Here is a 24836-nt window from a genome sequence, read left to right as displayed (position 1 = left end):
AGCTTCAGTCCCCAGGGATGCCATGCAGGGAAAACAGTGGGGACTGGGTTCCTTGAGTGTTGAGAGCAGATGAAGGTAGCTCCTGCTGCTTCCACGGGGCAAGAGATGGAGCAGGATGACTGGCACTGCTACAGGGAGGTGTTACCGATGTCCTTGCTGTGCTCAGTGATGCTGAACAAAGTCTCACAGTGTTCTGGAGGCATTTCCTTCCCAGAGGAGAAGTGGAGCAGATCTCCTGGTCCCAGATGACCTCTGCTTAACAGGTCATAAGATGACCTCTCTTGCTGTCATAAGACACATGAGAGCGTGTGCAGGATGCTTCGTGCTTGCTGACAATGTTGTCAGTAGCTTCCTCCTCTAGAAAGGCAGGAGATGTCCCAGTTCCCTTGGGAGACCCTGAGCTGCTTGGTTTGTTAGCTCTGCTTCAGAACCCCACATACCGCATCGCCCTCCTGCAGTTGATGCCTTCTGGCGTCTTCTGGAGTGATGATAGCCCCAGTTCACCCAGGACAGTTGGAGCTCTGCTGCACTTGGGATGCACAAGTCATTGGCTCATGCATGCCGGTGGCTGCACTGGGGTAGAGAGTTCTGCTGCAGCCCCACGGTGCTGCCACCTCCTGCCCCTCTGTTCACTGGGTCTGATGCTTGTCACCCATCCATCCAAACTGTGACTTGGCTGCAAGGGAGGGCGAGAGCTGGAGGCCTCAAGGCTGGATTTCCAGAGCAAATGGAGGGATCAGTGAATCCACCACTTGCTTGCTTCCAGACCTCTCCTTTCCAGTGCTATGGAGGTAGCAGAGCCATACCCCGGTTGTCCAAACTGGGCTCTGGATCTGCTTGGAACACACTGAGTCTGGCTTGTGGCAGGACTGGCAGCCTGTGGATGTGTGGCCAGGCTTTCTAGCAGAGTTTGAGATTGATTTTTCGTGCAGAGCATCCAAAAGAACAACGGCCTTTGGAAACTGCTGGGTCTTCTTCAGCATGTAGGGATGGATCCAGAGCTCCAGCCCAGGATCCAGGTGGCAGCCGTGTGGGCAAACTCGCACAGATCTGGCTTCCTTCTTGCATGCTTAGCTGGGTCCAGTTTTAGTGCTCATGGCATCCACTTGGACCTGCTGCTTCACATGGGCTTGAAAAGTTTGTGACACCTTTTTGAAGCCCATTCCTTTCTATAGGTCTAAACCCAAACTAGAACACACACAACACGGCTCCCACAGTAGTTTGTTTTTTTTTCTGCTGTTTGTCTAACCCACCTCTTTTTTGAGTCGTAGTTCCACTTGTCCTCGTTTGTACACACAGATACGCGTGCGCACCCATAATGACAACTAATGCCTTTTGGCTTCTGTTCATTGGAAGTGATGTGGGGGTTGGTTGTGGGTTTTGAGTTGTTTTGTGTCTTTTCTTGCAGCTTCTGAAGTCGCCCCATAGTCGGTTGATTCCCCATCACACACCTAGTGCCTGAGTCTGATCCATCTTGGCCCTCCTAGTTCACCATAGATGTTTCATTTCGACTTAGCTGTCTGCTCAGTGGTGGTTCTTGTTGTTGTTGTGCTTTTTGTTGTGTCTTTATGAGTTATTTTGCCTTTCTCCTGGGAGCTCTGGCCCCTCATAGCAGATACTAACCCCTCTTCTGTTTATCCCCCACGCTCCTCGCCTCCGGCAGATCAAAGTGGTGAATGCGTTCCGTAGCTCCTTGTACGAAGGCCTCGAGAAACCCGAATCCAGAAGCTCCATCCATAACTTCATGACTCACCCAGAGTTCATCCTGGAGGAAGACGAGCCTCGAACACCATTCCTTGACGGCGCTGAAGACAACCCCGAGACTGACGGACTCAAAAAGCGAGGTGGGGGTATCCTGGGTGGATCTACACCCCTCAACAGAAATAACAATGCAGTGGACAGCGATCAAGCTGAGCTCACCGTCCCGGAGCCTGAAAGCCCCTTACACAGCTTGGAGACATCAGTTTGACCTTAGAACTTTGAACCCCCTCTCCTCCTCCACCTTCGCCCCTCGCCCTGTGTGACACCGGCACCAGTAACTGATCACACACTGCGGTCACTTCGTGTCAAACTGCTCATACGTATATCATTTTGGTGTTTCATTTTGGGGGGGGTTGTTTTGATTTGGGTTTTTTGGTTTTTGGTTTTTTTTTTACCATTATTTAGCAGTGGGAACCAGAGTACCACGATGCTGGGTGTTGGGAGAGAGGCGAAGCCAAACTTGTGCATCTCCATCCCTCATTTTCAGTGGTACTCGCCCAAGTGAAGCAGCCAGATTATTTCCTCTCCGAGAGTTGGGCTCCATGTGTCTGTTGTTGGGGGGGGGGGGTCACGTTGTAAAATGCATGTTCAAAGGAAGTTCAAGTTCTTGTAGTCTTACACACACATGCTCAGCCTCAGGGCTGGGAGCATTTGTGACTTTGATTTTTATTTCTTCTTTTTCTTTTAGGTTTTTTTTTTTTCTCCACTTGTGGTTTTTAGGGTTTTCTTCTAATGTTGGGGTTTGTTCTTTGCTTGTGGGATTTGCCCCCAAGAACTCCACAGTGAGAAGTGGGGGAGAAATGACAAATAAATGAAAAATCAACCCAGCCAGGGGAAGGTGTTTACTCACAGGTTTGACAGATACAGGGATGTATACACCAGTCTTCCACCTTGAAAATGGTACCTAGCCTTTGCAGTTCCTCCTCCATGTGTGTGCGCACACACTCCTCTCTCTGTTTCCAAAGCAGTCATTGGTAGGTAAGGAATGAAGGTGACTTGGCTGTAACCTTGCTGGATGTAAAAGCTTCTGGTTTCTCTACAAAGCAAGGTGGAGGTGAATTGGCAGTGGAAGGGTGGTGAAGAAAAAACCCATGGTTGTGAGAAGGGCTCCTTCCTGGGGAGTCTTAAGAGATTCATCTCTTCTGCTTTTGAAGAGCTGTGAAAGGGAGAGCCTTGCAAAGGTTGAACAGCTCCTGCCAGCAAGAGCAAAGGGACTTCTGCCCGTTCTGGCATGTCTGTACTGTTGGGTTAAATAATCCTTTTGCCTTGGAGTACAAGCTCTGGTTAACTGCTGAGGAACCCCAGAGGATGCTCCAGCCATGCCCACCAGCTCTGTGCATCGCTGCCCAAGCGTTAGCAGGCTGAGTGGAGAGCAAGCATCAGGTTATTGACACTCCAGTGGGTCAACCTCTCGATTGTGGAAGGGGTAAGTCAGGTTCAGGCTCTAGCCAGTGGAAGGGGAGGAGGCTCTAGCACCCATGGCAGGACCCTTGATTTGCCCGAGGTGCAGGTTGGTTGGTTGGTTAGCTGCAGGTCTTCCAGCAAAGGTGCTGCATGGAGGCTTTGCCTCACTTCCTGCTTTCTTGAAGGTCATCTCTTCACCCTGCATCCTGCCTCACCTTGGTCTCTTGTAACTATTTGGCAGGAGTCCTGTTTTAGTGGACCAGAGGCCCCCAGTGTCCTCTGAACTTGACCCTCTTGTGAAGCCATGGGACTGAGCAGGATGCAGCAGTTTGCTTTGCTTAGGCTTAGTTTCTTCCCCTTGCTGGTGCACCCCTGGTTACTGGCCCCAGGCAGGCAGGGCTGGAGGAAGCTCCACTGCCTTCTCTCCTTCATCCTGCTTGGCTTGGTTGGAAGCAGAGAGAACGTCGTTGTAACTGGCTGTACAACATCATTGTGTTTGCCTAGCGTCCATCCCTGGAAGCAGAGAGCTTTGAGTGAGAGGTGGGGCTGGCTGGTTTCTTCTTTCCTTTCCTTTCTGAACGCACAGCAGAATCTCCCGTGCCTTCTCCAAGCACTGCCTGCAGCACCACCTGCCACGCGAGGGCCCAGTACTTTGCCAAGAAATAAGTGTTCCTTAACCACCAACACAAACCAAGTGTCTTTGTTTTGTTGCCAGCCCAGCACCGACTCGTCCCTTCCTTGGGGTGGGAGGAGGGAAGTACGAGCTCACCCCATTCCTGCCCAGAGGAAAGGTCCTTCTCCCAGGTGTCCTGGCTCGGTGCTGGCAAAGGGGGTGAAGGCTGGGCTCTACACTGCCAACAGCAAGAAGAAATTGCCACCACTGCCCCATCTCAATTGCAAATTCAATGTCAAGCCCCCTGCCCTCCCCGTTCCTTCCATACATGAGCCTGAGACCTACCCTGGGCAGGGCAGGGGGGGGTTACCCACAAGTGGCGACAGGAGAGCCAAAAGGGGTGGTTGTGGGGTTTGAGGCTGTACTAAAGGTGACATTGCTTCAAAGATCACTTTTTTCTATGTTAAATATTTGAGAAAAAAGAAAAAAAAAAAGGTGAAAATATGGTGTTCTTACACAGAAATATTTATTAAATACTTTGGGGGGAATTGCACCAATTTTCTTTCTTTTGATATTTTTTTAATACCTCAGACCTGTTGCAAAGACTTAAACCAACAACAAAAAGCCAACTTTGGAGGCTCTCAAAGTCACTCCCAGAAGGTTGCCACATGGGTCTGGTTGTTTCTGAGTTGATCTATTTTTGTTGTTCTAGTTTCCACGTTGTGGGGGGGGGGAGAAAGAAGAATTCTATATAAATATTATGCAAAAAAAAAGATATAAAAAAATATAGTTTTCTTTAGCTCAGAAATGGATATTTTTACGTCAGCCATATGTATTTTGTTTAAAAGACAAAAAAAAACTAACTAAGCCTTGAGTCGCGTGGCTGTGTGACAGCAGTTCACAGGCGGATGCCAGTCAGCTTCCTTTTCTCCAAGCAGCCATCTTTATACTAGATGTTAGTTGGATGACAGAAATGGGGTTTTTATATATATATATAAATTATGTTGGTATGGCTGGTTGCTTAAAGTATCAACGTTTATTGTGCATACATCCTTCTTTTGTTTTTTCCCTGTAAAGTATGTTTCCTATTTAGTTTCTGTGATATACTGGCAGCAGATTGGGTTAAGTTATTGAGGATGCTACAAAAGAGTTGGGGGAGATTGGTGCTCTACATTGAAAGGCATGGTCAAGCAGCATGAACTTGTGGGGACTCTCTGCAACATGCCTTGAAAAGGGGGAAATATATATATATATTATTATTTTCTGCTTTGTCTGAACTGCCACGAGTGTGCACGGGGGGAGAGTGCCATGCCAGACAGGAACCGAAGTCATACCCTGTGCTCCGTGTTAACTTGCCTTGGAATGCTTTGTTATTAAAACACTCTGAACATACGTTTGCATCCAGTTCTTAATAACAGTAGGGTCGCTGGTGGTGGTGGTGGTGGTTTTAATGTGAAATAAATTGGCAGATTGGTACCAAAGACATTTACACCACGTCCTGTGTGCGTTGCTGAACCGGCATTTTTAGGCATTTGCATTCTGTGGTGAGGTTTCCTTTGATTTGCACAGGGGTTTTACTTCATTTTCAAAGGTTTTTGTGCAATAAGCTTGGAGGAAAGTTTTGAAACAATCTCAAGAAGGAAAAAAACTAAACCAACTTTTAGCATGGGCAGCCTCTGGCTTTCCCCAGTCGAGGAGTAGCCATCCTGTAGTGCTCAGCCCCTTCAGAAATGCTTCTCGGGGGTGACATGCCATTGGGGTGAATGGAAAAGCCCCATCCCAGCTCCAGGGATGCCGTTGCCCTCCTGCAGGGACCAAGCACGTCAAAGAAGAGTCCTTGCAAGCTTTGTACCTCTTGGCGCAGGACAGATGTACCTGTCTGCCATCGCTTCTCGCTGCTTGGTCCAGCTCCTTCAAGTTTATCAACCCATAAACCATCCTCCTGCATCCCAGCTCTCCCCAGTGGAGCTCGGTGACGTGGGGGGACCGCTCTCCTACCTGCAGGGCAATGCCTGGCTGTTCCTCTCCAGCATCTCTCTGCTACCCTGCCACCGAGCCGGGCTGATCTCGGGCTCTGCCTCTGTTATCCTCCTGCTCAACAACAGAATGGAGGTTTCCTTCAGCAAAGCCCATGGCTAAAACTGCCTTTAGTTTATTTCCTCCCCTTAAATAAATATATATATATATACAGTATTAAATCAACATTTATGTGTGTATATATATTTATCCAATGCTCTCACAACAAACCTTTCTTTTGAAGAGGGCACGCAGACCTGAGTTGTTTTTTTTTTTCTTTTCCAGTAACTAAGTATAATAAGCACTGGTATTTTTGTACAAAAAACCCAAAAATACAAAACAAAAGACTATTACGTGGTATGCATGACATTAAAACAAAAAACAATGGTGGTTTCAAAGCAATATGTACCCTGGTGTGTTTGCCATATCCTAGAGTCCAGCTTCAAGTGCACCTGATCTGTAATGCATTTTGATATTAATCTCTATGTACAATGTTTTGCATGTAATTTATATGGTTCTCGGGGAGAAAAACCAAACTTGAATGAATTGTCAGTTGGTGGCTTCTGAGACAACAGACTCCAAGCAGGGATAATAATCCAAATGGAAGCAAAAGAGTGGTTGAGGGGTGGGAAAGGGGGTACATAGAAATCTGAAGGGGGGAGAAGGGTCCTGGTTTGGAATCAATAAAGCTTTGGCTGTTGAGCAGAAACGCTGCGCAAATGCATCCAGAGAATAAAATGTGCCCACATGTACCTGATGCGTGTCCACCAGCTTGTGAAATCCATCCCACATCCTCTCCTAGGATGCTCGGGCTCCCCGTCGGAGCAAGCTGGAGCGTGGAAGTGGGGCCCGTGGGGTGGGAAGAGGGATGGGGATCAAAAGCATCCCATCCCTGAGCAAAGACCAGCACCGGCTGTCAAGTGACATCCAAACCAGCGTGGCTGGGCTGTGCATTGAGCTGCCCTGGAGCCCTAACCCTAACCCTAACCCCCCTCCCTGATGGCACCTCTTGAGGTGCTGCATGGTGGAAGTTGTGATCCCCGGCTTCAAGCCGTGTCCTCCCTCCCTGCTGGGACTGTTGTGCCTCCATAGAGGCCCAGATAAGAAGGACAACAGGAAATAACCCCCCTGAAACACTCGATTCCCAAACGTATTGATTGCACTGGGGCTGTTTGACTCCCTGCCTTCAATGGAGGGCTGGTTGCTCCTCTGCGTCTATAGTAACACCAAGGCCAAGCCATGAGGAGAAGATGGAGCTGGGGGAGGCTGAAGGGATGGGGCTCAATCCAAACCTTGCCCACACCGACCTGTGGAGCTGGGTGACACGAACATGGTGGAAAAGCTTCCCTGTGCAGCCTCAGCCCTGCTTTCTGTGGGCAGTGCCCATGCCCTCTTGTACCACCCAGGACACCAGCATGGAGGGAAGCTGAGGGAGGCAGGTGGAGGTCTATGGGCTACCATGGAGCCTGCCTTTGCCAGGACCTCAGAGGTGTTCCCAAGGCCCAGGGTGAGCACTGGGAAAAGAGGCTTAAAACATAATAGAGCGTCCAGCTTGGAAAGAGCAGCTCCGAGGTGAGGCACTGCCACAAGGAAGGAGACGGCTCCCTCAGACACCCCAGCCTGGCGCCATGATGGGCAGGGCGCACACCCTGACTGGAAGCCGGGTGCAGGGCACCGCAGCCGGGCTAGAAAGGAGGGGAGGGGAGAAATTATCCCATTCCCACCATGGCGAAGGGATTTGTCTGGAGCTAAAGGAAACGCTGCGATTCCTCGGAGGAGAAAAGGGCAAAAAACCCGCCCGGCCGCTTATCTGTTTACGCTTCCTGCCCGCCCGCCTTGTTTATCGGCGCCGCCCGCCCCTCTGTGCAGCCTCAGTGGCGGAGCTCCGCCCCAGCCGATTCCAGCGGCCGGAAGTGGCGGGCGTGAAGCCGCTCCGCCCGCCATCTTGGCAGCGGGTGGCTGAGGTAGCCCTGGCCCCCGGCGCCATCTTTGAGGCTGGCAGCGGGGAAGGCAAGAGCCCGAGCGGCGGCCCCGGCGGATCGAGGCGACGCGGCGGCGGCGGCAGAGGCTGTCCCCTGGGGTTCGGTAAAGTCCCCGCTCGCCGGTAACTAGAGCCGTTCGTAGACCGCAGGGGCTGGGGAATGGCCTCTCACCAGCACCGGGTCCTCTGCGCTCCCCTCAGAGGAAGCAGGCCGCGGCCCCCGGGCCCGGCGGGGTGGGCGGCCCTGAGCCCTCCACATCGGGGTGTCTGTAGGCAGTGCAAGGGGGGTGCTGGGGCAGTTCGGGTTCTCCGTAGGCAGCGGGAGGGGGGAGGAGGCGTTCTCCCCGGCCTCGGCGCCGCGGGACTTTGGGGACGGGGAGTGCTTCCCCTGTGCTCGAGGTAGGCCCCAGGCCCCGCTCCCCCATTACAGGCCCGCAGCTCTCCTGTTCCCTACCCCGGCCCTCCCCTCTGCCGTTAGCCCTTCTGTAGGGCCTGGCTGTGCCCCGTCCGCCCCGTGCCGGGAAATGGAAAGCTTGGGTAGTCCCGGGAGGGTTCGGTTGTTCGAGTTGAAGATCCCAGTGCAGGTGCTTTACAAATGTATGCTTTTGTCAGTTAAACCCTTGTGCCTTCCTTCTGTAGCAATGCGTATAAGGGGCGTGCTGTAATGTAGTCATCTGACAAATTGCTCCTCCGTTTCCTAAAGGAACTAATTGCCTTCAGGATCTGACTAACTCTGGATGCACCCGGTTGTCATCTTAATTTCTCCTTTAGGTTGCTTAAAAGAACCCAGTTGGGTGACATTTGTTTGTTAAGAATTGGATCCGAGAGGTTTCTGTTTTCTTACGTTGATGTTCATAATGCAAGTGGAAGGTGATTTTTGCTGTTGCAGGGATCAGTACTGGGGGCTCATGGAGTGTTCCCAGAGCTGGTGTTCTGGGGTGGATGCTGAGATAGAGCTCTGGGCCATCCGTGCTTCTAATCTAAACCACTGTGTTATTTGACTGTTAAAAGAAGATCTCCTGAGGACGGGGGGGGGGGTGAAAGAGTATCAGAAGCACCACTGTGGCACCCGGGTGAATTTGGACACACCTGAAAATGCTCAAACTGAATAGATAGGCTGGATTTCTTGCTGGATAGTGAGGTGTTCCAGGAGGAAAGCCAGTCTGGAGAAAACTTCCTCTTGCTGTCGCTTCTCAGCTCAAATGGCACCTTTCCAAGTGGCTGCTTCCAGGGGAAGTTGGTTCTTTTTGAGCTTTAATACAACACTTGGGGAGGGAGATGAATCATCACAGTAAATTGCTGCCAGGGCCTGGTGTTGGTTTCAGCTAAAAGACCCTTGTTCTTTCTCTATTTCTAAGTATCCCAGTCTCACCCAGGAGCCGCTGTAGCAGCTTTAGCAGTCTCCTTGGTTTGGAATGGATTCGTGATGGCCATTGGGACAACTAGAAGGAAAAGCTGGTGGACAGAGAGAATAATAGAGAGCCACCCACTAAAAATATAGGAAGGAAGGGGTTATGCATTAAGGGAAAGCCACCACATTAAAAATTGGTGCTATGTAAAAATCGGTTAGGGATTTGGGACCTGCAGGTACTGTTACACCTGCGTGTGCTGCTGTCATGCCTGGTGTCTGAGCAGGATGGAAGGAGCTTCCTTGTGGGACACAAAAAGACCCCACACCATCCATGGCAAGCCAGGTACTTGTCTGGGGACACTGACTCCTTGGTGACATCTCCATGCAGAGTGTGTGGTCCATCTCCCTGATGATGTGCTAACAGGGGTGTTAGCAGCGGGAGGTTGATGTGTATTCGAAGCTCTCATGTTGGCAGTGATGCTGTGGCAGAGCCACCGGGCTGGTGTTTCAGCTGGAAGAGGAGGTTGAGTGGACTGCAAATGTGCCTGGGGAAACGGGAGCTGTCAAAGAGATTGGCCATGGATATGGCTCATACTGGCACAGCCGTTGCAGTTGCAGTTGCAGCAGTGGTGGATTCTGGAGCATCTGGAGAAGATAGAGGGAGTTTACTTCATGAAAGCAATACTGCCGAAAGCCTTTTGATGCCAGAAATTAGGACAAATGCATCTGTTGTGTGAAACTTCTCAGTTGACCCCCAACATACCTGGCACACTCCCTTGCATTGTTGAGCAGGGACTTGCCTCAGGACTTGAGCAACGCTTGCAGACCATATGTCTTGGACCTCTGTGATGGTGCTGCTGGTAACCTGAAACTTGGGAAGCACTTCTGGGTTTTTCTGCTGTTCCTCATGAATTTTTGCTCTGTGAAGGTGATGTATTGAGCTAAGATAGGCGTAGTTGTGCTTTAACATCTCCAGGCTTGGTTGTTCCTGTTCTGTCTTTGCCTACTGAATGTGTGCTTGGTAGGAGAAAAGACATGAATCTTGGCCATGGGACTCAAGACTCTCAACCTCATGCTGCTCTGAAGGAGCTCAGATACAAAAATGCACTTAAATAACAGATAAAAAGAACTATTATAAAACTCAGTATTGAAGATACTCTTTTTGAAGGCCAACTTATTAGAAGTTCATACAGATTGTAGCACTAGACCTTTCAATTCTCTGATGTGACCGATGGCATTGTAGAAGAAACTTTTTCCATGGCTTTGGAGAAAGCAAAGCACAAAAATACACATTTAACTGTTGATATGTGGACCATGAACCAACCGCGGACAGCCTGACAGTGATGGCCCACTGGAGATCTTTGGATACACTGCACCACCAGGAGTCCCTTTTTAGAAAGCAGCTCCTTCCCCCTGGCTTTACTAAAACTTGTGCAGTAGGAAGTATCCTACAAGAACCAAGTTACCAAATTCATGTGTGGCTTTCCCTTAATCCCTTACTGGCTTTCCAGCTCCTGACAACACCACTGAGCTTGTGCACACAGTGCTAGGTTAAAACTAATGACTTGAGCACAGGAGCACTGAGAACAGGTTAGCAGGCACTTAAGAGATTTCCTTGCTCATGCTGCTAAGGCCCACCAAATTCTTCAGGAGCTCCAGCACTCAAACCATCTTCTACAGGATCACTTGAAGCAGGAAATTGCTCTTCAGTGAACCTTTCATTACCTTTTATGTGTTAAAGTGACTTTAAACCAGCAGAAGGTGGAGCAGCATCCTTCCCTGAGGAAGAATGGGGCTATTCTCAGTTCATTCCCGTAGTCCCAAGTGTCTGATGGGTGCAGGATTCTTGGCCTGCAGGTAGAGGCCAGTGGAGAACTATAGTTCTTAATCAACCGCTGCCATCAGTCCTTCTAGCTTTGCAGAGCGTGTAGAAAGTTTCGGCTTGAAGGTATTATTGTCATTCTTGGACTGGGAGATGGGTGAAACCGATTCTTTTACAGAGCTCAGATCTGAATGCTTTGTCTTGGCCACATCACTAGATCCTTGCTTTGAATAATTCCTTCTGCATCTGTATTCAGTTCAGGGTTATTCTTTGACAGCCAGTCAGATCTTTTAGGAACAGACGTGATTTGCCTCTTTTAAGGAAGAATGTCCTCAATCAGATCCCTGAAGTGGCACATCTTCAAACAGAATTGCTCTAGTGAGGGGCAGCTGTGCCTTCCCAGTAGTAGTAACTCACACCACAACTCATGGCTCTGACTTTTAGAGATCACGATGAAAGATGATCCTGACTCGGTGGCAGAGGAAGCTGGGCCAATCCATCTGCTTTCACCTTTGCTTTCTTGACTGGCAGCCTTGTGGTCTTTGCTCTGCAAGGCTCTTGAGTGCTGTCACCCTCACTCAGCACATGCCTGCAATCCATGTTTAGGCAGCATTTAACAGCTGGAGTTGACTAAAAGAAATGTAAAGAGTAGGAATGTTGAGTATTCTGCTTTGGACAAACAAGCTTTAGATTTACAGAGAGAGTGAGATGTTTTAGCAAGAGGTTGTTCTGCACTTCAGTTCCTGGTGCTCCTCCTTCCTTGTCATCCAGCTATTCTAACAAACACGGGTGTTAAGCATCTTTATTATCTTTTAAGAGGTTAAAGGCACAAGGAAGAGCAGCAAGAGAGACTGTCCAAGTGAAATACCTCATACCTTATAACCAGAAAGTGCCCATAGGCAGGTGCAGTAGTACTTCCCTCATGCATTTGTTGGAGTGCCAAACCATCCTGTTCCCTTCTTGCTCCTTGATCCAGGACAAAAGCAGGGCAGCAAGCTGGAGGGTCAGACCAGGGAGTAGGGCTGTTTCTTCACTTCCAAGAATGACAGGCTTGTAAAACAAACTGCAAACTCTCCTTGTGCATTTATCCTCCCTTGGTCAAAGGTAGACTTTATAGTACTTGTTGACACGAAAAACCCTGACCCCCACCCCTACTGCATCTGTAGTTCTTTTATTTTTCCTAAAGGAATTCAGAATCTCTTCAAACAAAATCTTGGATAGATTTCTGGAGGGAAAAAAAAAAAAAGGGTTTAAAATTCTCATCAGCTTCCATGAGAGACCTGCTGAGTGCTCCAGAGTTACTCATTTGTACTCAAGAGTTTCAGGGGTTAGTTCAGTTGATCTCTGCTTAGTGCTCAGGGTGTGTGTTAACTGCTCCAAGGTTAAAAAAAGAAACCAGAAGAGGTTTTAAGTTAACCTTTTTTAAAATGAAAGGATTATTTCTTTCCTTTTTTTGTGTGTGTGGGTGGGAAATTTGGTGGTTTTTCTCTTGTGTTTCTTTTAAAGTTTTGCTTTTTTCCCATTCCTTAAACAAGATCCATTCACATTCTGAACAGCTCTTGAAGTCTGCTCAGGAATATAGAAGGCAGCAAGCAAAAGTGCTGAGCTGCTCCAAGGGGTTTTCTTTTCTCCCCCATGGTGGTGGATAAAGTAATGTTGCATTGTACAGGCGTCCTTCACGTCCTAGGAAAAGAAATGCTTCTAGACTGTGAATTCCTTCCCATTTGTGTTTGAATGCCTCTGCTCAGCAAAGCAGTGGTCCTCAATTGCCATCTATTTCCTTGTTGGCTTGTGCAGACTCGGGAGTCGTGCTTGAAATCTCATTGAACTATCAATGGTATTTGGAACACGTTTGGAGAAGGGCTTCTTGGCAAAGCTCTCCATGAAGGAGCACCAGTAATTTTTAGCAGTAGATGCACAGGGATCTGTATGACACCAAGTCTGTTTTGGAAGGTGCTAAAGGTCAAAAGCAAATAGTCCCATCGATACTGAGGAAGGGAAGAAGCCCTTGCACTTAACCACTGCTCTTATTCCCTCTGTCAAGCGGTCAAAACCCAGTAACTAATATGAGAACCCAACTTTTGCTCTCTTTGTTTTAGATTTGGGAAAATTCCCTGAAAAAAAAAAAAAAAAATTATCCTGGGAAATTCACTAGTGTTTGTGTGAGTAAAAAGGTTCCAACCTTTTATTCTTAATTTGTAAGAACTATTTCGTTCAGCTTTGTCCAAAAGGCTCAGAAACACTTTGCACAGAAGTGTGCAGCATTTTAGTGAAAGGGGTCACAATCACTTAAAATTGAACTTTATCTGGTCTGGTTGCAGGTTTTGTGGCATTTAGTATCTTAAATAAGAATCACAGCATCTGACTTCACATTAAAAAAAAAAAAAACAAATTGCTTGTAGCTAAATAAAATCAGTTCAGCTCTGGTGGCACCAAAAAATCATCCCTGTTGAATTGGACCTAAGTCATCTTTCCAAGCCTCCCATGGTATTACACCAGTGGCTAATGATGGATATATGGATTAGGGACCAGCATATGATGGCAAATTCATAGTGTTTGCTCTGCTATGAAAAGAAAACAAATTCTTTCCTAAAACCAAAGGAATTCCAAATTGTTAGTATCATGCAGCCATGCCACTGGCCAAGTGAACATTTCCCTGCTTCCCAGAGCTTGTCATACCCTGACCTGCTGCCTTCCTGCTGGTGATTGATTGCAACTCGACGTGGCTGATGGGGGCTCAGAGCTGTTCTCCACTCGGATATCATACAACATGTACTGTGCACGTGTGTGTGTTTTCCACTGTATGCATGTACAGACCTATGCATCTTTGTGTGCTGGCCTCAGATCACTCCTGTTCCATATTTCTTTCTATTAAAAGCATCAGCCTCAAAGGCATAGTCATCAAAATATTCCATAGATCTTTGATTTTTGCCAGTTCCCTCCAAAGAGAGACTTTGTTTGCATTCCTCTGTGGCAGATAGCCCAAAATTCACATTTTTCCTCTCACCTTTCCTGACTTTGTTACCCCTCACTCTTGCTGTGTGTATAAACACGGATGTGTATGGATATACATATTTGTGGATTTATACACACAAAGTCTGTTTTTTGCTGTACAGGTCATAAAGATGGGGGAAGATTTTTGTGTTTTCTTAATAGGTGAAGAAATCTTGAAGACCAGAAATTGCAACTTTACTGCATTTTAAATTAAAAACCAAACCAAATTAAAATGGCAGTTGCCCGGCTGTGGAAGATGGAGCCTCATTTTTGCAGCCACTTTGAATCACAAGTTCATCTTTAAATGCCCTGGGTTGGTTTTTTTTTTTTGGTTTTTTGTTTTTGTTTTTTTTTCCTCTTTTTTTTGGTGTTTTCCTGTTTTGAAGAGCTAACTAACCCTGGCTGTCTCCAGTCTGACAGTATTCCAATGGACTTGCTTCCTCCATTAGTTGTAAGATGTTTAAAAGCACATCCTATGTTTGAATTGTGGATGAGAGGTTCCCTTGGCAATGTGAGGAGGAAAAGTCTTTCTACCCCTTTATTATTAATTCACGGATTCAGTGTTGGTTCGGCCTACAGGAGAAGTTAACTGGAAGTCTTTGAAGATCAGTATCTTCTTTGCTGAAGTTGGCCAGGTATGTGAACAGGGAGATCTGTGGGGATGGGAATAGAAAGCTTACTGTGTCACTTATATTTTATAAGAATTACTAGTTAACCATTGACTGATAACTCAAATGTATGACCACATTTTTAAGACTTGGGCTTCCAGCAGTAGTGTCTTGTGCTCTAAGGCATGTAACTATTGCTAGGGACACAGAAGAAAATGCTTGCTGACAAAACCCATTCAGTTTCACTTAGTATTGGGATAGTTTTGTAACCAGCTGATTTCAAGATGTTGCCCCCTCCTAAGAGACTAATTTTGTTAGCAGGAAGCAGCTGGAAAAATGCACATTTCTCCATTATTTTTCACTTGATGCCTTCCTTTAGGGTTACTTTAAAAAAGAAGATTTCACTGATCAAGACAGTAGAAGATTTCAGTCCAAGAAAGTGAAGCCAGCTTCAGACTGGAAGACTGGAGGAAGTCCCTATTGAGTGAACCTGTAGAACCATACTAAGGCTTTGTCCATTATGTCTAACCAAGGAGATGACTGCTACTTCTATTTCTATTCCACGTGTAACAAGGTATGTTTGGGTTTCTTTTGCTTTGGGCTCAGTTTCTTTTTTCTTTGTAGTTTTAAGAGAGGAGGGGGAAGAGTGGGACTAAACCCACAGACTCCTGTTAACTTAATAAGCAGTTAGTTTTGGCTGCCAGTTCTGAGATCATGGGTATCTTTTTTAGGCTGTACCATTTCATTTACCTTTTTGATTCCCTTTTGGCTCCAGGGAGACAGCTGCTCCTTCCGCCACTGTGAAGCTGCTCTGGGAAATGAAACAGTCTGCACACTCTGGCAAGAGGGTCGCTGTTTCAGGAATATCTGCAGGTTCAGACACATGGAAATCGACGTGAGTGTGCCTAAAGATATGTTCTCAAAATAAATCGCTGAAAGCAGTTTTCCATTGCTGTAGGTGGACTGAATGTGCTTTTGCATTGCTTTAAAATGATGCTGGGGGGCAGGAGGAAGTTGGGAAAGGAAAAGATCAATTTCTTATGCGTATCTCAGCACGAAATTGTTGTATTAGGTGCTGACATTATGCTCTTAAGAGGAAACGGCAACCACATTGATATGACTGCTTAAATGTGGTAGAGCAGGGTGGCAGCAAGCAGCCTGCACTCGCCTCCTGAGGGCTGGGCTTTACAGTGGCCCCTGGATTTAATCTGATGCCATTGTAACCCCTTGGGGTAGTACAGGTTAGGGAGAGAAAACATGGGAAGGAACCAAGGCTCTGAAGATAAACTTTGGTAGATTTAATTAGGCAATTGAAGACATTTTCCTCTCTGAATAATCCCAGTATTTTGCACCTTGCATTAATTTATCCCATGTGAATTGATGTGCGAGAGTGCCTGTCTGCTCAGACTGGGTAGGAAAGGTAGGTAATAACTTGTTGGTACAGCTAAGCTTAGCTAAGGCTAAATTGTTATAGCTAAAGTACTTCTAGTGATAAATTGACCTTTGGAGTGGTGTTTCAGCACTGCACAGCCTGTCTCTGATCCACTTGTGGTGGGAAATGTCTCTTTGCAAATCAAGGTGAGCGTCACCACAAGCTTTGCTTTCTTTTTGTCCTCAGAAGAAGCGCAGTGAGATTCCTTGCTACTGGGAGAACCAGCCAGTGGGCTGCCAAAAATCCAACTGCGCTTTTCATCACACCAAAGGACGTTACGTTGATGGACTCTTCTTACCTCCGAGCAAAAGTGAGTTTCTTGGGTCCTTCTTGAAAGATTAAGTAGTTAATCTTGAGTATTGCTTATGAGTGGGTACAATGCCATAGAACTCATAAAGGAACTGCTAGTTTATGAGGGCAAGGAGAAGGCTGCAGTCAGGTGCTCAGCTAAACAGCATGTCATTCTGGTATTTAATCTTTTCTTTCATGCTCAGCTTCTCTGTGCTTTGAGGGATCTTTGCCTTTCAGGTTGCTTTCCCCTCATTTAATCCTTTCTGGGTGGTGGGGCTTGAGATCTCTGCATGAAGGGAAACATTGCTCATAGTGTAACCTGGGTTGGGGAGCAGGGAACTCTGAATTCAGTAGTCAGCTGGATTATCTGCCATATCTACACAGTGAGTGCAACATTGGGGTCAAAGTTCTAAATGGTTGCATAAGAGCTGCTCTTCCTCTTCCTCTAGCTACACTTCCAAGTCCACCTGAGTCTGTGGAAGATGATGCTAAAATGCCTCAGATGTCACTGCAGCAAAACAAACTTTCTGTTCAGTCAAATCCCTCTCCCCAGCTGAGGGGGGTGATGAAAGTGGAAAACTCTGAAAATGTCCCAAGTCCTACACATCCCCCAGTTGTAATCAATGCTGCAGATGATGATGAAGATGATGATGGTGAGCATTTTTTCTCTTAAGTGAATGTTTAAATCACAGAATACCTGAATTGTGTAGTGGATCGTGGACTGAAATGTCATTGGGTGAGCTGCATAAGCATGAGAAATCCCATCTAATCCCTATTCTGCAACTGAATAGGTTTATTTTTGCTTTTCAGACCAGCTTTCTGAAGAAGGAGATGACGTTAAAATGGCCATCCAGCAACCAACAACAGAAACCCATAATGGATTGCGGATAATTTCCACTAGGAAATCCAGTGCCAATTCCAAGCAAGGTATCCCAACAGCTCTAATAGGGGGGATTGGAAGGAGAATTTTGCAGTGAACTTAAAAGTATGTTCTAAAACTGCATTAGAACACAGGGTCAGCAGTCAGGTATTCCCATGAGCTCATTCCTGTCTAATGATGTCACGTGTACCTTGCTCAGACAGGTAAACTCCTCCTTGTTTACTTCTATAGAACAAAATAGAGCCACAGAGTGGAGTTGCAAAGCCTGCAAATGTGTCCTTCCAAGCAGTAGAAAGCCATATCTAATGACAGAGGAATCTAATATGTAGATGGATTAAAATACTGCAAACTGTAGGTTTTACCCTATAAGGTGGGAGGAGAAAGGTGCCAATTCTTTACCAAAGTGCCATCTGTTGTATGGCTTTTTTTTTTTTACTTGAGGGGAGTGTTGGCAGGGTTTATTCAAAACACTTTGGGAAGGTTCTGAGCTGGTAGAAGCTGGAGGCTCTGTGTGTGCCTTTCAGCCTCAGTTTCTCAGAGCCTGGTTTGTGTTTTCAGATGATAATTTGAATTTCGGAATAAAAACGCTTGAAGAAATCAAATTGAAGAAACTAAAGGAGAAAACAAAAAAACAAGGTGGTGAGTTAGTAGCCCCTGTTTCTTTCACTTCTGCCTTTTCTCATCCTTCTGATACTCTGTGGATAGTTGGCTGTGCAGTGGGGAATACAACCTTTTGCAGTGTTGGGATCAGGACGGGAGATGATTGCAGCTGAGAGTTGCTTGAGGGCCCGAATTCTGTGTTTAGCTGGAGGTCTTGAGCTGCTTTGGCATGTGTCCAGAGAGCTGGTATTCTGGATTGGAAGTCCAAGGGCAAATCAGAGGCAAAAATGTACTGGTCATTGTACGTTTGACAGGAATGAATAACAATGGCTTTGGTCTTTGTGATAGTTCTGTTTGGTTGGATTCTTTTCCTAAACATCCTTCTCTTTTGCTTGCTCCGATCCAGAAGGTCCTTCAGGAATTTCTGTTCATCCCCTCCAATCTCGGACTATTCCTGTGCCAGAAAAGGAGAATGTACGGACAGTAGTGAGAACTGTGACACTGTCTGCAAAGCAAGGTAACAGTGAATACTCTCATTGCCATTGCATGTCTCCTAAACCAAAAGCTTAACTAATAATGAAGATAATTCAGACAGTCTGCTGGTTGAATTTTTCTCATTAAAACTATGCTTTTATCCTTAAAGGAAAAGATTTAGCATTTGTAGGTGCTCAGTTGTGCTGCAGTAAGAGATCAAGAAGTGTGTTTAACAGCCTGACTTCAAGCCATAGCTAATCATACATTAGCACCATCCTACAGACTCTCAAACGTGCTTAATTTGACTTTAGTTGAGAAGTTGAGTGAGATTTGTGAATGAGTGCATGTGTTGACAGCGTGTGAGAGGATTGGTGCTGGGGTTAAGTGCAGAGAGAGAAGTTGATGTCAAAACAAGTGTCAGTGTGCAAATGAAGGGATAACTGGGGACAAATGGAAGGGAAGACCTCTAGAAGATGGTGTTATGCAGGTAGCCGGTTTCTGAAGCATTGAAGAGGCTGACAGTGGCAGTTGCATACAGTAGTGATATGAGTGATACAAATGGTAGTGTTTAAATCCACACAAATACCTTTTAAAGGCAAAAAGGTGTAGAGCTGCTACTGGTAGCCATCCACTTGTGTTGTTTTGGCTACAAGAAGAGTGTCTTTTGGGGACATAGGCTAGAAAGACAATGCTTTTACTGGCTCCTGGTTTCTGTGTGCTAGACATTACCCTTTGTTTTAGGGGAGGAGCCTGTGATTCAGCTGAACATTGCTGAGAGACTGAGCAAACGGAAAGCCTCCACAGGTAAGAGCTTTTTGTGAGCTGTGGTTTGGGTGCCCTTATCTAAATGTGACTGGGTTTGAGGGGTTTTATTTGCTGTATGAAGGAGGAAAATACGTTTTGGAAGAGATCTGTACTGACTGCAGAAACGGCAAATTGTTTTAGCAACTGAGAGGCAAATACAAGAAAATATACCTGGAAGAACTGAAATCTATGGCTGAGTGTTCTCAAATCATCCTCCTGATAAATGTTCTTAAAGTATTTCTTGTTTCCTGTCTCTTTGAAGCTGCCAAAAGTGTCATTCCACTGAAGCGCAACCTTACTGAAAGGCTGGGGAAGAAGATAGACATGCTGGAGAATGCTGACAAAGCCCCCAAGAGAGGTACAGCCACTAACCTGACATCTGGATTTGATGTGCAGATTGTCTGGGTTAGGTTTTCTGTTTGTCCTTTCTTCTAATGGTTCTTTATGTGTCTTGGTTGAGGGCTTGGGGTAACTTGGAATCCCAGTGATGTCCTGTCTCATTTTAAAATGTGAACACAAAATTGAGGTTTATGCACTCTCCCTGACTCTTTCTTTTCTGTCTTGTAGTTCAAGTCCCCAAGTCTCTGAAGGAGAGGCTAGGATTGCCCTCTGAACAGACCAGCACAGAGACAGGTAATAACTGGGTATTAAATAGGCCTTCCCCTTTTTTCATTCCATAAACTTCCAGACAGTCCTAAAAGTGAATTTAAGTGATCTGCCTGATTCCTCTTGCTCGAGTGCTGAACCTGCCCTGCTGGCTGCTGTCAGAGATCTGGCTCTGGCTCTGTGTGTGCTTTCCACTTGTGCCTCAAGGTTTCATGTTGCTGCTGCGAGCCATCAGAAGCTGCAGGATGCTTAAGCTCAGGTGGAATAGAACCACTGCCAGGGGCAGGGGTTTGAGATGCTGACAGAGGAAGACAGCCTGAGAAAGTAACAAAATAAAATACAATGATGGGGCTTTGTGCCACAGCTCTCTGGATAGCACTGGTTTGCAAAAACACAGGTGGCTTAAAGGAGGAGAAGGTTATGCAGAGAGATACTGTCTTAAAGGTGCATTCTTGGGAACACTCAAACCTGTTTTTCCTTAGTACTGTGACAAATGTGGGGGGCTTTACATGTTGTTGGACTCTCTTGAAATGCTGACGCTTTTCTTTGGTGATGCCAGAGAAGGCTGCTAAGCCGACAGGAGAGTTCCACGTGAAAACACTGGAAGAAATTCGCCTTGAGAGAGCTTCTCAGCGACGAGGAGAACCTCCAGCTAAAGCCCAGCCTGAAGGGCGTTGTAAAGCAGAAGATCCCAACTCGGGGGCAAAACCTTCCCCTGCAGTTCGCATCAAAACTCTTTCAGGAGCCCTGGCTGAAAAAAACCAGAAGAGATTGGAAGAAGAGAAGCAAAAACCAGAAGAGCTTCCTCCCAAGACAAAAGCTGAGGGTGAGCCCAGGAAGCAGAGCGTGCTGGCTCCATCTCTGCCCAGCAGAGTGCCTCTGGCAGAGCCAGCAGGGAAAGCCAAGCCAGGGGAAGTGCGTATTAAAACCTTGGAGGAAATCAAGCAGGAGAAAGCTCTGCGGCTGCAGCAGAGTGGAGAAAATGTGCCAGCTCCACCAGCACAACCCGAACCTGCCCCAGCAGGGAGGAGACTGTTACGGATCACCAAGCTCATAGGTAATGGTTTGGTACCTGCTTCCCCTGTTAAGCAAATCCAGTTTGCTCAGGATTCTTGTTGCTTTTTCCTTCTGTGTATACTAAAGGATAAAAGAGTTAAGGCTACAAAGGTAAAAAAGTACCAGAATATCCAACCATATAATTTCCCATGAATTGCATAACTTTTCTGGATTTCCCACTGGAAACTTTGTTTATTGAGGAGCTTTGTAGTTGAATTCCTCTCTTCTGGTGTTTTTTCTGCTGTCTGTTTGTGATACGGGATCTTCCCTGTGCTGAATCCACATTTACCTTCCTCTTTGGCATGTGTTAACTTCCTGATACATGTGTTTGTGAACACATATCAACATAATGTGCAGGCTGTTTTTTGTCCAAAATGACAGAGCATTAAAGATCTCATTGTTAAGATGATATAACCCATGTAAAGAGATAATGTGATGATAGGAAAGAGAGGTCCAGTGCTGCTTAGATTGTTTGCTGTAGCCTCTCCCTTTGTCCCATTATTAGCCAGGAAGAAACAAACACACCAGGGAGGCAAAGGGAACCAGGCTGCTTTACTTCTGCTGTTGATAAAATCATTACTGTTTTGTTCTTGTTTTAAAGCACCTGGAAGAGAAGAAAAGAAGGTGGTGGAATTGAGCAGGCCTTCTCCCAAAGCTGTCTCTACACCTGCAGAGGTGAGTCCTTTGTGAAGACGTACATGTATTCATACCGTTTGTGGTAAGTTTTGCTATATTTTCTTTGCACCTCACTGCATGCTCTTCCCACATTTGGTAAGTGCTGCAATGAAGCCGTCTGTTGCTTTCATAGTGTTTCCAGACAACACTGAGATCTTCAAGCTTTGAATTAATGTGCTTGCACCTGACAGTGCATAAGAAACCCAGTTAAGAGCAGATAAAATCTGTGAGGTTAATGTGGAAGAAATGGTTTCGTTCAAGTTTCTCTCGCTTGAAAAGAATATAATAAATTACAGCTAGAGCCTTCTGCTCTATTAAAGCAGCTCGCTGTGTTGCAAGTTGCAGGCTTTTGTATTCCCATAGCAAAGCAGCATGGATCTTGTTACAGGCAACATGGTACGGAAAAAAGGTCAGATCTGAATGGTCATAACATGCTCTGTTCTACATGGAGCCATTTCAGAGGGCTTGCCACTCAGGTTTTCTTTTTGTCTTATTAGTCCTTTGCTTTTGTTTCTTTCCAGCTCTCTGATCAGGGCACAACTAATTCTAAAGTTCAAGTGAAGAACCTTGAAGAGATAATGAGGGAGAAGCGGCAACTGAAACACCACCAAGAAGAGAAGCTTCAGAAGGAAGCAGCTTCTGTGCCACCTTCTGCTGAAAAACCCATCAAGGGCAAAACTCCACCATCAGGGAGCCCTGAAGCTTCAGGATCAGCGCATCACTTTGTGAAGAAGACGTTGGTGAAACCTCTGGAAGATGGAGTTGAAAGCCCAGGGAAAGAAGCTGCTGTATCACCAGGGAAACAGGCAGCTCCACTCCAGGAACGGAAAGCTAAGAGTAGGTGTTGAGACTGTGTTAAAAAGAGTTCCTTTAGGTATTGTTTCAAAAAAAGATGGCAGTTTTCATGTTGTAACTGACTCCTTTTTGCAACTTCTTTGCTCCTTTTTATGGCTTGCTGATAAACAAGAGTTTTCTCTGTGGAAGATCCTGCTGGAAATCTTGGCAATGACAGTGTAATGTAGTGGCCAAATCTATTTAACTAGAAGGATGATGGAACTGATAGGAGAGAACCTCTTGGTTATTTTTTTTTTCTCCAGAGGCAGAGCAAGACTGACTTAAGTTCTCCTTTTTCCTCTAGCCAAATCCAAGGCATGCCTGAAGGTGCCAGATGAGAAAACCACCTCTCCCACAAAGCATACCCTGAAGCGTAAGGCAACCGAGAGTCATCCCTCTGCCGTGGCAGCTGTGAAGCCCTTGAGTACCACTGGTGGTGACACAAAGGAGCCTCCAGCTAGAAAAGCAGCTGTGGTAAGGACAGTGTCTGAAGCAGTAGTGGGTCCCTGGTAAAATGTATGCCCAAGTTTTACCCTCCTCTTGGAGAATAGATGGAAAATTGCAGTGTTTTACAGCTCTGTTCCCTTTGAAATCCCAAAGTGCTCTGTCAGATGGTTGTAGTGCCATCCTGCTTTTTATTAGGTGAATAGCAGTGCTTCCATTAATACTCTGCTGGGATTCTCTGTGCTGTGAAGGATTTTATCCATTAATGCTGCGTTCTTAAAGACACACAGTCATCAGTAAACTTGAGTTTATCATAGAATAGTGGAGTGGCTTGTGTTGGAAGGGGCTTTAAAGCTCATCCAGTTCCAGTCCCCTGACACGGGCAGGGACACCTTCCACTAGAGCAGCTTGCTCCAAGCCGCATCCAACCTGGCCTCGAACACTGCCAGGGATGGGGCAGCCACAGCTTCTCTGGGCACCCTGTGCGAGTGTTCATGATGTATATTGAGTGAATCCTAACTTCAGGAGTGCTTTGGTTCAGCAATGCTAAGGGAGAAGGAGCAGAGGAGGAATATACAAAGAAGTCTTTTACCTGTGTATCGTAAGAACTGTCTTGCTTCTTCCTAGGCCATTGTTCCTGCTTTGCCAGAGGACAGCCTCAGCTCCATACCTAGGGGAGAAAAACCCCAAACCAGGTAACAGCCACCACGTGTTCTTTTTCTTGATCACTGTGTCTTTCACATGAAACATAAGGGTTTTTTTTTCACATGTGGAAAAAAGTGGAGGTTTGAGATGAGGAGTCCAAAGGAGCAATTAATCTGCAACAGTTGTCTAGCAGCCAGCAGGAATACTAGGCTCTTTCCTTCCAATGCTGGAGGTTGGTACAGCCTTTCAGTGAGTTTGTGGGGTTTCTGAATGCCTCCAGAGGTCAACTTCTTAACCTTTTTACAGTCAAATTAATAAAGGTCTCTGGCCACAAAATGAAACTTTCTTTGCCAGGTTCTGTCTTCATGGAGAGATCCCCAGACAGAAAGATGTACCTGCTGATATAGTCAGCCCTAAAAGTAGCCTTAGATTAATGGTGTAACCATGTGTAAAGTTGAGGTGTAGGAGGGATTAATGAAGTTTAAAGAGCTGGTTTGCAGAAACCACCTCTCTGGTTAAGTAATGCCATACACTGATTCACTCTCTCTTGTTCTTCAAGCCCTGAGCTGCACGTGGGAAGCCAGGCAGGCTCTGGGGCACAGTCAGAGCTCTCAAGCTCAACTTCAGCTTCATCCCAAGTGGCAGTGAAGACGCGCCGGCTGAGCTCCACCGGGGCTGGGAAAGCACCTTTGTCTGTAGAAGATGACTTTGAGAAGCTGATTTGGGAAATCTCAGGAGGCAAACTGGAAGCAGAAATTGATCTGGACCCAGGGAAGGATGAGGACGACCTCCTCTTGGAACTGTCAGAGATGATCGACAGCTGAACTGCAGGATCTTAACATTAAAACAAACACACACACACAAAAAAAAAAAGAAAGTAAGAAATTAAAACTCTATTTTTCTGCTGGATACCCAGAGGTGATGATCCTTTTTGTAGCTGAGGCTTTGCAATGAGTCTTAAAGCACAGTTGAACTGGTAGAAATGGGCAGTATCTGCACCCAGTTGTCCTACATTTCCCTGCTGGTCAGAGTCAAGGTCCTGTGCATCCGTTCTGTTACTGTCAGTGGCCGCTGTCGACGTTGGGAGGACAAAGCACTTGTTTCTTCTGGGACAGAGAGCTCCCCAGCTGCAGACTCTGGTGGTTGTGAACTGCTGTACTGGTGCAGTGATGCTCTGAAGGCTTAAACCTAAAGCTTCTTTTCTTCTTTCCCCCCTCTTCCTTGACAAACCTCAACATTCAGCACCTTTCAAAGCCTTGGTAGTCTCATTTCTTGGACAATTGCTATCTAAAGCCTGGAGTTACTATGTCAACTCTTGAGTTTTATTTATGTATGTTATCATTTGGACTTTAATCTGTTGGGGTAACTTAATGCAAATAGCGAGGTGGGAGGGAGCAGGATAATGAAGTGGTTTGGACCAAATGTGCTGCCAGGGGCAGTGGTTGGGCTCAGTCCATCCTCAGGGATGATAACAACACCGGAGTGAAAAGCAGCAGCTCTGCAGCACAGCTCCACAGCCCCCTCCTGCTTTGTTGTAGGGTACCA

General features: G+C 46.4%; 2 protein-coding genes and 1 long non-coding RNA gene across 14 annotated transcripts in view; 2 read left to right on the top strand and 1 right to left on the bottom strand.

The window, feature by feature from the left end:
- The window catches only part of ATP2B4 (ATPase plasma membrane Ca2+ transporting 4), a 44246-nt gene extending 39076 nt beyond the window's left edge, over positions 1-5170 (top strand). For 5 of the 7 annotated variants that reach the window (XM_061471853.1, XM_061471850.1, XM_061471857.1 and 2 more), the window contains one exon: positions 1664-5170. In XM_061471853.1, the coding sequence (XP_061327837.1) occupies positions 1664-1969 (306 nt within the window). In that variant the 3' untranslated portion in view covers positions 1970-5170. The remainder of the gene's footprint in view (positions 1-1663) is intronic. The other 2 variants (XM_061471856.1, XM_061471854.1) reach the window with 1 other exon arrangement.
- Positions 4286-6107, bottom strand: LOC133278754 (uncharacterized). The gene is made up of 2 exons (XR_009746682.1): positions 5777-6107; positions 4286-4486 (listed from the first exon to the last, which is right to left on the bottom strand). It is a non-coding gene; the product is annotated as an uncharacterized LOC133278754 (long non-coding RNA).
- A 1600-nt stretch (positions 6108-7707) lies between these two features.
- Positions 7708-24142, top strand: ZC3H11A (zinc finger CCCH-type containing 11A). Of its 6 annotated transcripts, none has more exons than XM_061471842.1 (18): positions 7708-7879; positions 14522-14577; positions 14930-15124; positions 15326-15445; positions 16169-16292; positions 16723-16926; positions 17084-17200; positions 17712-17792; positions 18160-18270; positions 18969-19031; positions 19294-19389; positions 19599-19664; positions 20197-20694; positions 21295-21368; positions 21890-22205; positions 22507-22676; positions 23274-23341; positions 23851-24142. In XM_061471842.1, the coding sequence occupies exons 3-18, from the start codon at positions 15071-15073 to the stop codon at positions 24113-24115; spliced, it is 2427 nt and encodes an 808-aa protein (XP_061327826.1). In that variant the 5' UTR covers positions 7708-7879; positions 14522-14577; positions 14930-15070; the 3' UTR covers positions 24116-24142. The 6 variants fall into 6 exon arrangements, with proteins under 6 accessions (XP_061327826.1, XP_061327825.1, XP_061327830.1 ...); XM_061471841.1 differs by having other exon boundaries at positions 7708-7898; XM_061471846.1 differs by lacking the exon at positions 7708-7879 and having other exon boundaries at positions 12087-14577; positions 17712-17789; positions 18163-18270.
- Positions 24143-24836: the final 694 nt, after the last annotated feature.

Source organism: Pezoporus flaviventris, unplaced genomic scaffold, assembly GCF_033815535.1.
Source record: "Pezoporus flaviventris isolate CSIRO_AGI_PZ_B2104156 unplaced genomic scaffold, CSIRO_AGI_Pfla_v1 ptg000069l, whole genome shotgun sequence".
Lineage (NCBI taxonomy): Eukaryota > Metazoa > Chordata > Aves > Psittaciformes > Psittacidae > Pezoporus > Pezoporus flaviventris.
Note: the sequence above shows the minus strand (reverse complement) of the source record. Positions and strands in the feature narration are given on the sequence as shown.